This window comes from Vidua chalybeata, chromosome 24, assembly GCF_026979565.1.
Source record: "Vidua chalybeata isolate OUT-0048 chromosome 24, bVidCha1 merged haplotype, whole genome shotgun sequence".
NCBI classification, from domain to species: domain Eukaryota; kingdom Metazoa; phylum Chordata; class Aves; order Passeriformes; family Viduidae; genus Vidua; species Vidua chalybeata.
Genome location: NC_071553.1, coordinates 938208 through 952974, shown reverse-complemented (window position 1 = coordinate 952974; position 14767 = coordinate 938208). Strand labels below are relative to the sequence as shown.

The 14767-nt window shown below is 57.7% G+C and overlaps 1 protein-coding gene across 1 annotated transcript; it reads left to right on the top strand.

Annotated features, from left to right (window-relative positions):
* Window positions 1-1897: 1897 nt before the first annotated feature.
* Window positions 1898-11756, top strand: TNNT2 (troponin T2, cardiac type). Its single transcript, XM_053963701.1, has 14 exons — window positions 1898-1935; window positions 2833-2843; window positions 4846-4902; window positions 5460-5492; window positions 5975-6010; window positions 6263-6284; window positions 7189-7249; window positions 7353-7469; window positions 8067-8144; window positions 8248-8358; window positions 8750-8859; window positions 9288-9378; window positions 9808-9848; window positions 11560-11756. Exons 1-14 carry the CDS (start codon window positions 1898-1900, stop codon window positions 11606-11608), a joined length of 855 nt encoding a protein of 284 aa, XP_053819676.1. The 3' UTR covers window positions 11609-11756.
* Window positions 11757-14767: the final 3011 nt, after the last annotated feature.

Below are 14767 nucleotides of genomic sequence, written 5' to 3'. Positions count from 1 at the left end.
TGACCCTGCCAAGCAGGACTGGAGCAGGGACATGACCCATTCCTGGAGCAAACAGTGGGAAAGGAGAGCTCCATGTCTGGGCAGCCTGGAGGAAAGCAGAGACTCAGAACTGTGGAGGATTAACTCAGCCCCAGAGCTGTGAGCAGCCAGCCCTGAGCTAAAGAATAGGGGGATTTTGAGGAGTGTGAGGAATATCTGGAATGTTTAATACACAGCAAATTCTGGGAGACTTTTTGTAGTCAGTGCAATATTTCCTCTTTATCTCTGCAATGTCTGCTGGGTTCTCCTAATTCTACCAAATCAAGATTTCCAAGCTTTAATGAAAAGGTTTATGTGTTTCTGTGCAGAGGATGCATAAATATTTCCCAGAGCCACTTTTTCTTTTGTGTGCCCTTTAACAGTGCTGGACTTGTTGCTGTTCCCTCAGCTCTGTGGGATCTAACGGTGTCTGAGGGAGGAGGGCAGTGAGAGTGTAAGAAGAGGCTTTCACACTGTGGGGACCAGGAACCCTCTTCTCCCGTGCCATGAAAGGATTGTGTGGAGCCTTGGGTGCTCAGATTTGGCCAAACTTGGGGCATCAGGACCATGTTGAGCTTGGGGGAGAAGTGGGAACTGATGTTGGTGGGGAAGCAGAGATCCCGGGGATGGTGCTGGAGGGGGGTGCTTAGAGCCAAGCCCTGGACCCATCACAGGAAAGGGAACAGTGGTGGCAGGACCAGGCAGTGACCCCGAGGCAGAGGGGGTCAACTTCTGCCTTTATTTGTCTCCAAAAAGCACCTTGTGAGGAACAGTGAGATTAGAGACCCTCTGGAGCCATGGCTATGCAAGGTTCTCCTCCTGGAATGCCCTTTTCCCATGCCTGAGCATTCCAACCCTGGACCCAGCATCTTGAATAAGCACTCCTGAGGCCTGGCCTCCCCATCCCGGGTAATAAATGCCTGACAGATGTAGCCAGGAGCAGTTGTTCCCAGACTCTGGGTAGCAGGAGCAGGGAAGCCTTGCTGCTCTGGGAACAGGTGGTTCAGCACATGGAAGTTATTTCTGAGCTGCCTTGCGTTGTCCTGTGGCATCTCAGCCCTGCTGAGGGCTGGCACGAGCAGGGGACAGGGCTGGGCTGGGCTTGGGCTGGGCTTGGGCTGGGGCTCTGGGCTGCCCCAGGATGTCCAGGGATGGGGCTGGTGGATGCAGATCTCACAGTGCAGTGCTGGGTGAAGGTCAGATGAGGTGAGATGATGAGCAAAGTCCTCCTGAGCACAGTTGGGAGACAGATGTGCTGGGAAGATGTTTCTGCAGAGCTTTTAGCCCTAAAACGAGGGCTAAATTGCTAAACCAGGCTGTAAGTTATTCCTTTTAGCTAACGGGAAAAATGCACCTGCTGAGCCCAGGCTGCCCCTTTCCCTGCAGTTCTGCACTTGGAGGCTGGGCTGGGAGGGTTTGCTGAGGGTTTGTGCTGTGCCTGGTGCAGGGCTGTAAATCTGAAGGAAGGGGTCGGCCCTGGGCTAAGAATAGTCAGGAAGCAAAACAAGCTGAACACTGCAATGGGGTGATTTTCCTGTCCCCTGAGCACACAGCCCCTGAGAGGGCTGGGCCAGGGCTGAGTGCCCTGGACATGGTTCCTGACAGAGTTATCAGTGTCACAGGAGGTTGTGTCCAATCTCCTGCCTCCTGTCTGGGGCAAGCTGTGATCCTGGGACAGGAGGGGGGCAGGCACCTTATCTCTGCTGAGATAATGCTGTCACAGCCTTGCTAAGGACAGCTGGAAGCTCCAAGTGCTTTGGAGAGAAGCAGCATCTCTGTGCCCCGGTCCTGGTGCAGAGGGACAGGCTGTGCTAGCCCTTATCTCACTTCTAACCCTCACTTTTTCCAATCTGCCTCAAACTCTGCCAGAGAACCAGGCATGTCAGACATGGAGGAGGTCACCGAGGAGTATGAGCAGTAAGTGGGGTGGTTTTAACCCCCTTTCTTTCTCCCTATTCCCATTTTCCCACTGCAGCATTGCTTGGAAGTGCTCTCAGTGTTAGCCCAGCACCCACCATGGACCCCCAGCCTGTGCCCCTCTGCTTTGGCAGTGCCTGACCCCAGCAGTGGCAGCTTGTGCTGGAGCTGTATCCACACCCATGGGCAGGACAAGGACGATTCCTGTGTTAAAAATGCTGCAGTCTGAACCTGTGAGACTGAGATGGGAAAACCCGAGATCAATGGGGAACTGGGAAAACCCAATCTGCTGCTGGAGTCCTGCTGCCGCATCCAGAGCATCACTCTCCAAGGCCCAGATTTGAGAGCAGCTTCTGCTGATGGAGGCTGCTGGGCCAGGAGGCACAATCTGGAGAGATGGGGTTGGGTTACAGGGGTGAGCTCCAACACAGCTCCCGCTTCTCATCCACCAGAAAAGAAAGGGAACCTGAATCCTCTGGTGTTTCAGTGCCACACCAGACTCATGTGTGTCACCAATCTGTCCTCGTGGGGCGAGCTGTGCATGTCCCCCACGGCCAGGGAAGGACTTGGGGGCAAAGGTGGGATGTGAGATGCCCATTTCTGGGATTACAGGCCAAGGTCACTCATCTCCTCATGCTGCACAAGGGTGGGGTGCCCTGACCAATGTTGAAGTGCCAGTCCAGACCTTCAGCCCCTGCTCTCCACAGCCTGCAGGGTGACCTGGGCCTTGTCCCTGTCCCCAATGCCACCTGCAAGCCACCCACTCAGCAGCTGCCCCGCAGCCATGGCCTGTGCTATGAGACAGCCTTGAGGAAATCCCAAATTCACCTCAGCCTCACTGATGGCCCCGTTCCAGCAGCTCGATGTGACTCTGTAAATTCCTTTTGTGCTTTGCAGGGAGCAGGAAGGTAAGAGGACATGGAGCACCTGCAGCTGCCCTGAGACCAAAAACTGATCAGAGAAACTCCAATAACCTAAGGCTTCTTTCCTTCTCTCTGTCCGTGCCCTGTGTGCTCTGTGAAGAGGAGTGCGTGGAGGAAGGTAAGAGTTGCACCTGCAAGGACCAAGAGCCAAATGCGAGGGCTTCAGTGTTTTGCTGGGGGGTTTGGGGGTCAGCTCCTGGCCTGCAATGGGCAAATCATGTCCAGAAAAGGCAGATGTGACCATGTTTGAGATGCCTGCACCTGAAACATCAGTAGGATCAAAATCAGTCTGAATTTTCTCAGGATCTCTTTTGTCAGTGATCCTTTGACTCAATCCAGGGCTGGAAATGCTGGACATAGTTGTTGGCTGAAGTGAGAATCCCAATATCCCAAAAGGAGCCTCCGCTGAACGTGTGACAGTCGTGCCCAAACTCAAACTTCCACCTGCCTCAGCCTGAGATACAGCTCCAGCCTGGGAGCTGGGCTGGGCTGGGCTGGGCTGAGCCTCTGGCTGCTCTAGGGCTCTGCCAGGCAAAACACCCTGAGTGTAAAAGCAAAGAGAGGTGCAGGGGGAAGCCCCTGCTGTGCTCCAGTCCTCATCTCACGCATGCCCAAACTCTGTGGCACCCAACTAATCTCTGTGCTTATTCCTTCCCTCCTCCCTGGCTCAGAAGAGGAAGAATGGATAGAGGAAGACGACGGTAGTTATTGCACCTTTCATTATTTCCTCTCTCTGCTCTTGGGAAAAGTCGTGGGTCGATGTTTTCTGCCTCTCCCTGGTTGGGGAATGGTTTTCTTTCATTCTTCCACTTCTCTCTCTTCTTCCTGCACTCCTCCCATGCTCTGCTGTGCTGTGTGTCCATCCTCTGTCTGTGCCTTGTCTCTTATATCTGCCAGCCATGGTGTGCTGTCTTTGCTGAGTTCTTTTTCTTCCCTTCTGTCTCGCTGTGGCACCACGGGTGCTCCCGGGGCCTGCGGGCACAGCATCGCTCTGGCTCCACTGGAGGAATCCTGTGGGGACGCTGCTCCCTCCAGTGGAAAAAGGCTCCAGCAGTGTCATAAATGCCACTGCAAAGGTGCCAGAGGCGCGTCCTCAGCCGCTGCTGGAGCTCCCCGCTAGAGCAGAGCGATAGAAATCCCTCCTTCCTTCCTGGGCTGTGAGGGAACGGTAGCATGAGAGGGGATGAGGGACAAGCCAGGAGGTGGCGATAAATCCTTCAATTTCATTAATTTAGGGGTTCTGCCCTGACGAGCACAGAGCAGCACTGGGGTAAGGGTGGAGAGGAGCCCTTTGCTCCCGAGCCGCTGCGGCTCCCGGGTCCCTCTGGGCTCAGTGCCGCAGTTATCCCAAAGCAGGATAAATGTGAGGATAAACGTGAGGATAAATGTGAGGATAAACGTGAGGATAAACGTGAGGATAAACGTGAGGATGAATGTGAGGGGTAAATGTGAGGGATAAATGTGAGGGTAAATGTGAGGGGTAAATGTGAGGGATAAATGTGAGGGTAAATGTGAGGATAAATGTGAAGGGTAAATGTGAGGGGTAAATGTGAGGGATAAATGTGAGGACAAACGTGAGGATAAACGTGAGGGATAAACGTGAGGGATAAATGTGAGGGATAAATGTGTGGGGAAAATGTGAGGGGTAAATGTGAGCATAAATGTGAGGGTAAATGTAAGGGGTAAATGTGAGGATAAATGTGAGGATAAATGTGAGGATAATTGTGAGGGGTAAATGTGAGTGGAAAATATGAGGGGAAAATGTAAGGGGTAAATGTGAGGGATAAATGTGAGGGATAAATGTGAGGGGAAGATGTGAGTGGTAAATGTGAGGGGTAAATGTGAGGGGTAAATATGAGGATAAGTGTGAGGATAATTGTGAGGGGTAAATGTGAGGATAAATGTGAGGGGTAAATGTGAGGATAAATGTGAGGAGCTGCAGGGAGCCAGGGACTACTGCTGCGCTCACTCTGCCCTCATTGCACAGGTCAGGAAGAGCAGGTAGAGGAGGCGGAGGAGGAGACCACAGAAGCCAAGGCAGAAGGTGAGTGGGGGCTGTGCCAGGGAGCTCCATGGCTTGGCTGGGCCATGCTCTGCTCCAGGGGGTGCCGTGTGGGGGCTGGGATGACCCAGGATGTCTGTGACAGGGGGACATCAGCACCAAGGGGCAGCTGTCCTCCAGATCTGGTGTCCAGTAAGGGGGAGTCAAACTGAGATGCCCTTCCCTGCTCTGTCTGGGCCCTACAAACATGAAACAGTGATGAAATGTGTGAAATACAAATGGTGTTTGCTGCTGGTGGCTGTGTCCAGCCCTCTGAAATAATGCCAAAAATGGGCCAAGCCTGTTTCACCAAGGGTCCATTGCCTTAGAGGGGGTTTCCAGAGCTGGGATTGAGCTCTGATGTGTCTGATCATCAACAGAGCACTGGGTTTCATGAGGTGGCTTTGGGGCATGGTGTGTGACCCTGTGCTGTCACTTCTGCTGGGGCAGGCTCAGATCCTGGCTGTGACCCCGAGTCAGGGTGCTGGGACCCCTCTGTGCTGGGGGATGTGACTGTCCTCACCCAGGGGTGCTCACGTTCTCCCATTGCTTTTAAACAGAGCAAGAAGATGAAACGAAAGCAGCAGGAGAAGGTAAAGCTGGAGCAGAGGAGAGATGGGTTTGGCCATTCCAGTGCTGATCCCAGTCCCCTGAGACACTGGGCCCTTGTAACGGGGTTTGGATGCTGAATTTATTTGCTGCCAAAGGGATAATCGGTGGTAAACAGGGCAGAGCTGCCCTGGCCATATCCCCCAGCAGGACAGGGGCAGCAGGAGGGGGATGCATTTCTGCTGCCTCTGGCAGAAATGCACCCAAAATACAGCAGGAGAGGGAGGCACTGCTGCTTTTCCAGCCTGAGCTTCTGCAAAACTTGTCTGGATTCCTCCCGGAGAGAACCTGGGGCTCTCCTGGCCACCCTGTGAGTGAGGGATGTCCCTCAGGGGCCTGCTCTCCCCCCATTCATCCTGCAGGGATGGAGCTGGGGTTTGCAGTGGGGACAAGCCAGGGACAGCCTCCCCACAGTGTCCCTGGGCAGGACTGGCCACGGGGATGCAAAGCATCGTGTTTTCCACAGGTGGAGAGGGAGACCGGGAGCAGGAGCCTGGGGAAGGTGAAGTATCACCCTCGTTCCTTCTGTCTGACTAGGGGGTACCAGGGTCTGCTCTGCTCAGCCAGCAGCACCAGCTGTGCCTCGGGCACAACGTGGGCTGGCACTCGCTGCTGGGAGATGGTCCAGGGGAGGCCCCTGCTGCTGCCGGGGAGAGGGAGGGCTCGGCTCAGGGCGGGGCTTGGGTCAAGGTGTGACAGGAAACCCCTCGCTGACACTGACCTTATCTTTCTGTCCTGCTCCTGGGACCTGCAGGTGAATCGAAGCCAAAACCCAAGTAAGTGTGGCAGGATTTTCCCTGGGGCAAGGTCTGAGTCGTGCCAGGGCAGAGGTTTCGTGTGACAGAACCTGGTCCATAAAGGGCAGGGCACAGGGAGCCTCCAGGGCTCCAGGGCATGGAAACAGGGTGGGACTGGGGCATCAAGAGGAACAGGGAGAGAAACGGACAACAAAACACAGACCATGAAGGGGACCCTGAGAATGAGGTCTTTAAGCAGTTCTGAAGCATTTTACATGTTCCTTGGGAGAAGCTCAGCTGCCCTGTGACCCTGCAGGTGGCAGAAGGGGGTGTGTGTGTGTGTGAGCATCCCAGTCTAGGATACAGAGTCCAGGCTATGGCTGGCATGAGGCACATGTTTCCAGGAGTGCCAGGGACTGAGCCCGAGGGAGCAGGACTGTGAACCATTGCCAGAAACCTGGGGGGTCCTCCTGGGCCCCTGGGATTCTGCAGTGTGGGAGGCAGATCTGCCCTCAGCCATCGTCATCCCTTCATCCCTTTGTGCCCCTGCTGAGCATCTCCTGCCCTCCCTCAAGACCCACAGGACGAGAGGATGCAGCTGCCTGTGCCAGGTCACGCCGCAGCACACAGTGCCCTTTGGGGGGAGCAGTGGGTGCCTGCCAGCTTGGGGGGGCTGGCAAAGGGCCCTGCCATGCTGTCTGCAGCTTACAGAGTTATTCCAGCCATGCAGGCACCTGGGAGTGTTTCCCGGGAATGCCAGAGGTCTTCCTCTGTGGCTGCCCAGCTGGCACCTCCAGCAGGATGCATTGCACTCCCTATCCTCCAGCTGTGCCCACTCTGCATCCCCGGGGACTGCGGGGTTCAGCGGGGAGGTGGGATGGGTGAAGGGCACATCCCAGGCCTGCTGCAACCGCAGCGTGCTCCGGCTCCCCTTCCACTGCAGGGTGTTCATGCCCAACCTGGTGCCTCCCAAGATCCCAGATGGCGAGAGACTGGATTTTGATGTAAGTTATGGCCCAGTTCCCACTCCTGGGGTGCTGCCCTCCCGCCGCTCCCCCTCAGTGTCTGGCAGCTGCTGGAGGCTCTGGCTGTTCATGTCTGGTGCAGGACATTCACCGCAAGCGCATGGAGAAGGACCTGAACGAGCTGCAGGCCCTCATCGAAGCCCACTTTGAGAGCAGGAAGAAGGAGGAAGAGGAGCTCCTGTCCCTCAAGGACAGGATTGTATGTGTTCAGCCTTCCCCTCTCTGGCTATTGCCACCCTGTCCCTGTGGGCACTCAGCCACTGTCCCCTCCCCAAAGTCCTGGCAGACCTGGGACACGCCTGACCCTGCAGGACAGAGCCTGAAGGTTGAGCCAGACTTCTATGAGCCCCAGTGCCTGCAAACCATCAAATTCCCTGAGCTGGAAGGGACCCACAGGGATCACTGAGTCCAACTCTTGGCCCTGCACAGAAAACCATCCCACCCCATCCCTGACAGCGCTGTCCAAACACTCCTGGAGCTCTGGCAGCCTTGGGGCTATGCCCGTTCCCTGGGGAGCCTGTTCAGTGCCCCAGCACCCTCTGGGGGAAGAACCTTTCCCTGATATCCATCCTAAATCTCCTCTGGAATAGCTCCAGCCATTCCCTTCCTGTCACTGCTCACTGGGATGCCCCTGGTGTGGCTGCTATGGTGCTGTGGTGCCTGATGCGTATGCACCTCTCCCCGGGGTCACTGTCCCCAGGCTCCCTTGGGGCTCTCGGGGTCAGGATCCATCCCTTGGAACAGAGAGGATGCAGATTCCCTGCGGTGTCCAAGCCAAGGTCCTCTCCCTGTGCAGGAGCAGCGGCGAGCGGAGCGGGCGGAGCAGCAGCGGATCCGCAGCGAGCGCGAGAAGGAGCGCCAGGCCCGCATGGCCGTGAGTGTCCTCTGGAAATGCGGCTTGGGATGGGCTGGGGGAGTCTGGGGACATGAGCTGTGTGTCCATCCATCCACTGCTGACCGCCTTCTGACCCTGGCAGGAAGAAAGAGCTCGCAAGGAGGAAGAGGAGGCGCGGAAGAGGGCGGAGGAGGAGGAGCGGAAGAAGAAGGCATTTTCCAACATGCTGCACTTTGGGGGTTACATGCAGAAGGTGGGACCCTTCCCAAGGGGGCTGTGATGGAGCCACTGTCGCTCCTGGGAAGGGCTCGGCCATGGGCTGACCTCATCCACGTGACCCTGTGGGGTTTACAGGCAGGACGGGGCAGGGAACTGTGCTTGGGTCAGGAGTTACAGGGCCAAAGTGAGCTCAGAGCTGCCCCGAGATCAGCTCTGCTCTGCAGGTGTGCAGCTCCAGCCTTGCCTCAGGGACAGGGATGGGGGCAAGGACGAGGTGTCCTGTCCACTGTTGCCAAAATGTCCTCGAGGACCTCATGTGCTTCTGGAGTCCCAAAAGCTGAGGGTGTTGGGTGCAGAACTGGGGATGGGGGAGAGCAAAGGCTGGGCAGACTTCCTTCTCTCCAGTGGATTGATGGTTTCCTCAGTCAGAGAAAAAAGGTGGGAAGAAGCAAACAGAGCGGGAAAAGAAGAAGAAGATCCTCAGTGAACGACGGAAGCCCCTGAACATCGACCACCTCAGCGAGGACAAGCTGAGGTGAGCACAGGCTGCAGGAAGGATGGCCAGGGCAAGAACCCTGGGCTGGGTCCCAGCTCCTGGGCAGGATCCCGAGCTGAGGACAGCTCCCTGGGGCTTCCGGCTGAGGGGGATGGGCTGTGACACCCCATGGGGGACATGGGCTCCAAGGCTGTGCAGGGCCACCATGGCCAGGCTGCGGCTGATGGCACCAGCCATGAGAGGGAGCCAGGGTCACACGGGTGGGACAGGTGTCCCCATAGACACTGACATCCCCCGTGGCTCTTGTCCTGAGCTCACTGCCTGGATAACACATCCCTGTCTGGGAGCCTCCTGAGCCCCATCCCCAGGAGCAGGTGAGGGGTTGGCATCAGTGCCCCATCCCTGCACTGAGCTCCCTGGGAGCCACAGCCCTTCCCTGCACTGTCCCCAGCCGGCTCTCCCTGCAGGGACAAGGCCAAGGAGCTGTGGCAGAACATCCATGACCTGGAGGCTGAGAAATTTGACCTGCAGGAGAAGTTCAAGCGGCAGAAATACGAGGTGAGCCCCAGGGCCTCTGTGATTTGTCCACCCTGTTTGTTCCTGACTGCTCCTTCTGCTCCCCAGCCAGGAGATGAGCTGGGGTGTGCAAGTGATCTTCCAGCTCCTGGGGACGTGTACCTGGCACCGCCACAGGGCAAACACATCACAGGCCAGGCAGGAGGGAGCCCTGAGCAACCTGGGACAGTGGAAGGTGTCCCTGCCCATGGCAGGAGGTGGAATTGAGATGGGCTTGAAGGTCCCTTCCAAAACCAACCATCCTGGGATCCTGGGATTCTAAACCCCACACAAAAACTGCCGGGGAAAAGAGAGCAGTGACGCATCTTCAGCCAGCCCTTGTTCCCAGCCTGGGGCTTCTTGTCAGACCTCACCATCCACCTGCAGCTTTTTTTATTGCCCGACCTCACCACCCACCATTTTCCCTTGCAGATCAATGTTCTTCGAAACCGCATCAGTGACCACCAGAAAGTGTAAGTGGCTGCACATCCCTCCTCCATCTCCAGCTCCAGCTCCCTGCTCCCCAGTTCCCTCCTATAGATCTCCCTTGCTAAACCACCTCCTCCCCTTCCCCCTCCTGCCTCTGGTCTTGCTGGTGCCTGGCATTCCTGGACCTGCAGGTCTGTCCCAGAGATCTCAGTCCCTACCCTTCTGCTCCCGAGAGACCTCCCTGGTCCCACTGTCACCAGCTATCCCCCTCCCTAGAGACCTCGGCAGGGGATGGACCCCAGGGAGAACCCACAGAACACATGGGAAACTTTCTGTCCTGCGGGGTCCTTCCAGTCTCCAGCCACCCCATCCCTGCAGGGGCTCTGCCCAGCATCTCAGGAAGCTGCTGGAGATCCCAGCTTGTCTAGCAGGGGAAGTCCCATGGGCTGTGGGATTTGTGCAAGCCCACAAGGCCAGGGTAACCGGTCCCTGTGCCCATGTTCCCTGCATGGCTGGGGAACCCTTCGTAGGAGGGTGGAAGAAGGTGTTTAACCCCTACTCCCAGGAGCAGCCCAGCGCTCTCACATCCCCATCCCACTTCCCCTTCATGTGGGAGGTGCTCAGCCCACCCCATGTGTCAGGGACAGCAGCTCCCACCCACTTACACCAGGTCTCTCTTCTCTCCTGCCCCACCATGGCGTGATCCTGCAGCAAAGGGTGAGTACAGGCATTTCTGAGGGCTGTGTGTGTCCCTGCACAGGTTGCACAGGTGCTGTGTGTGTCCCTGCACAGGTGCTCAGAGTGTGTGTGTGTGTGTGTGTGTGTGTGTCCCTGCACAGGTGCTCAGAGTGTGTGTGTGTGTGTGTGTGTGTGTGTGTGTGTCCCTGCACAGGTGCTCAGAGTGTGTGTGTGTGTGTGTGTGTGTGTGTCCCTGCACAGGTGCTCAGAGTGTGTGTGTGTGTGTGTGTGTGTGTGTGTGTGTGTCCCTGCACAGGTGCTCAGAGTGTGTGTGTGTGTGTGTGTGTGTGTGTCCCTGCACAGGTGCTCAGAGTGTGTGTGTGTGTGTGTGTGTGTGTGTGTGTGTGTGTGTCCCTGCACAGGTGCTCAGAGTGTGTGTGTGTGTGTGTGTGTGTGTCCCTGCACAGGTGCTCAGAGTGTGTGTGTGTGTGTGTGTGTGTGTGTGTGTCCCTGCACAGGTTGCACAGGTGCTGTGTGTGTCCCTGCACAGGTGCTCTGTGTGTCCCTGCACATGTCCCGTGTGTGTCCCACTCCATGTGTGTTGCAGGAACACCAGGACCCCAGGGCAGGAGCAGGGCTCAGGGATGAGGCAATCCCAAGGACTGGCAGCCAGAAATGCCCTTCACTGCCCACCCAAACCTCCTCCTCTGTGCTGCCCTGTGCTGGTTAAGGCGAGCGATAGGCTGGGTCCTGAAAGATCCTGGAGCTGGTCTTATCCCTCTGCAGCCACAGATGCAGCTTGTCAATTCTTCTTGGGAGGATTCTTGGGCGGGGAGAAACATGGGAAGGAAATGCTGGGTCCTTAGAATCACCTGGCAATTGCATGAACTTGTTCCCAGAGAGTCCCAAGACACTTTGACTCAGGTCCCAAGGTTTACCTGGGGCCAGTGAAGACCGTCGGCCCCCAGGGCAGTTTCCAACAGGGAAGATGCTGCAGGACCACTGACAGCACCCACCTCATCCTCCCTGTGTGGTCACTGATGCCTTTTTGCATGTGCTTTTCCTCTTCCCTTGCAGATCCAAGGGTGCCCGTGGGAAGACCATGGTGGGCAGCCGATGGAAGTAGAGGCTCAGGAAGAGAGGAGGCCGAGCCTCAGGAGCTGCAGTGGCTGCACAGAGCCCTGGCTGCAGGAATGGGGGTTCCAGGGGCCAGAGGCCTCATGAGTGTCCCATCTCCACCCCCCAGTGTTGTTGTGTCTGTAAATAAAGAGGTGGTGAGGGGGTGCAGATGTGGTCTCCATCCTGAGGCTCTGATCCCAGAGGACACAGGCTCAGCACAGCTTGAGGAGTTGCCCACCTGCTCTCCAGGCTGTGAGAGGTCACAGCAACCACCCAGGACCCTCCAAGTAACTGTCCCTGTGCCTCCCAGCATCATCTCAGCTACAGTCCTTGGCAGACCTCAGTGGTGTGAGCTGCTTTTCCTGTTGCACTTTGGGGCAATCCTTGTCATGGCCACTTTTGTTCTGCTTTTGCTGTACCAGAGCCCCACTGGTTCCTCTCTGGTCATAGCTGGCCCTGTGGCACACCAAGCCTCTTGGCCCATGGAATAGTCACTAACTCACCTTCCAGGCTATTTCTGTTCCTATTTCTAGCTCTTGCTAAAGGCTCTGACCAGCTGTGTTTGCCTCCTCTGCATGTTCCTGACAGCATGCAGTGAAACCTTGAGATAAAGCTGTGTGGGGAGGCTGCTTCTCTCTGCTTCAGGGGGCAGATCTCTTCCATCTGGCTGGGAATCTGCAGCATGTCACATGTGTGCTGTCCCTGGGGACACGACACCTGCAGACCTCCCAGTGTTCCTGGCAGATCTGGACCTGGATCTGGATCTGGACTGGCAGCCAGCCCCAGGCACCAGAGGTCCTGGAGGGCTGTTATGCTGCCCTGTTATGTTATGACAACCTGTCCCATGCTGTTGATAAAGCAAAGTCCAGCATCTGAGAAGCCTTTCCCAGAGCAGTGGGGATGGGAGGGTGCACAGGGTGGTGAATCTTGTCCCTTGGCAAGATGCTTTCTGTCCCCCTTGCTGGGGCTGCCTGTCCTCCCCATCCCTTGCCCAGCAATGTGGGGGTTCCTGCAGGTTTCTCCCACGTGCTCCTGTTGGATGAAGATTTCTTTTCCCTGCTTCAACAAACACCACCAGGTTTTGGGGAATAAGGCTGGGGGAAGCTCAGAATCAGTGAGGCACAAGTGGAGGACAAGCAGCTCCCCACCACCTCCCTCCTCGAAACCGAGGTGTGGAGGGCAAAGGGGAGAGCTGGGTAGGGTGGCAGTGCTGGGACGTGAAACATCCAGAGGGTGCCTGAGTGATCCAGCAAGTGACATTTCCAGCCTGCCTGATGCATGGCAACAGGAGACAGGAGCGCTCGGGGCAGTCAGCTGTGTCTGCTTCGGAAAATATATCCCCTTCTGCAGGCTCCGAAGATCCATTCTCCCGGCTTGTCCTACGGGCAGAGGCAGGGCCGTGCCGGCGCCCGGTGCCGCAGCGCAGCCCCGCAGCCGCTCTGCCCGTGCCTGGGGCTGGTAGCGCCCAGGGCGGGGGCACCCGGGCACTCCCTGCTTTCCACAGCGCTGCCTGTCCCGGCAGCTCCCGGCCCCGCTCCAGCCCGGATCCCGCCGGGCCCGAACCCGCCCGGCACCGCCCCGAGCGCCGCTGCACGCTGGCAGCGCCGGGGCACCGCGCCTGAGTCAGCGCCCGGCCCGGCCCTGCCGGCCCTGCCCAGCCCAGCCCGGGCATTTCCAGTGCCCTGCTGCCGTGCTCGGGAACGGCAGAGCGGGAGCGGGGTGCTGCTGCAATCCTCTGGGACACGGCAGAGCAGCCTGGGGTGTTCGCTGGGGGCTCCCAGGGTGTTGGAAACGTCCCAGGTGTTGCACCGGCTGTGGGATGGTTGCCGTGGTTCGGGAGGTTGTGCCGAGGTTGGCTGGAGCATGGCACGGGTTCTCTGCTGGTGCTGGGGAGCAGCTCTGCCCCGGACCCCTCTCCAGGGGCTGCAGCTCCTCCCGAGGGGCATCTCTGATCTCTGCTCTCTGTGAACAGCGACTGGAGCCGAGGGAAGGGTCAGGCTGGAGATGAGGGAAAAGTTCTTCCCCCAGAGGGTGCTGGGCACTGCCCAGGCTCCCCAGGGAATGGGCACGGCCCCGAAGCTGCCAGAGCTGCAGGAGTGTTTGGACAGGGCTGCCAAGGATGCCCAGGGTGGGATTGTTGGGGTGTCTGTGCAGGGCAGGGGTTGGACTGGATGATCCCTGTGGGTCCTTTACAGCTCAGGACATTCCAAGACTGTGATGTGCTGCTGTCCCCACCTGCCAAATGCTGAGTCTGGGGTAGCACAACAGAGCAGGGATGAGCCCAGAGTGAGGGAGCCCAGGAGCAGCCTGGGGAGAGTCGTGCAGAGTGTTCACAGCCTTGAAGTGCTTTATTGTGGACCTCTGAGCAACCTGGAAGGTGTCCCCGCCCACGGCAGGCGGTAGAACGGGATGAGCTCGAGATCCCTTCCAACCCAATCCATTCAGTGATTCCGTGTTTGCAGTGCTCTGCTGTCCTCCAGCTCTGCTGTGTGCTCTCACTGTCCCCGTGAGCAGCAGCACCTCTGGCTGCCAGATCAAGGCACTGCCTCTGGTGTGAGGGGTAGGGAGCTCTGCCCTTCCCTAGCAGGCACCTTCCCGGGAGCTGTGAGGCAAAACATTCCCTGACAGGCTGCAGAGGAGCAGCATCTCTGCCACAGGACATGGACCTAGGGTCACAGAATTCCCTGCCTTGGAAGGGACCCACAAGGATCATCGAGTCCAGCTCCAGCTCCATCCTGTGGTCCTTTGAGGAGCCCCTTTGCAAGCACCCCTCTAGAGCACAGCTCATGGGAACCATGTCAGCCTGAGCACTGGGGTCAGGCTGTGTCCCATGGAGTCTGCAGTGCAGGCAGCCAGGAGCCCTTGCCTGCTCAGTGGAGACACTGGCAGGAGCTGCAGCGTGTGTGTGCTGTGTGCAGTGCAGGGCTCTGTGCCCTCTCCGGGGTGCTGCCAATGTCCTGGCAGGAGCTCAAAGCTCCAGAGGCTGCTGCCAGCCCAGCGTCCAAATCCTTCTCCCACAGTGTCCAGCACAGGTGTCCCAGCACTGCTAAGAAGTCCAGCCTACAGCAGGCTTGTGCCAGGGCTCACAGACCTGCAGCTCATGGTCTGTCGATGCATTCCCATGCCAGGGTGCCCCTTGGGGTGTCACTGTCCCCATGGGGTGGGA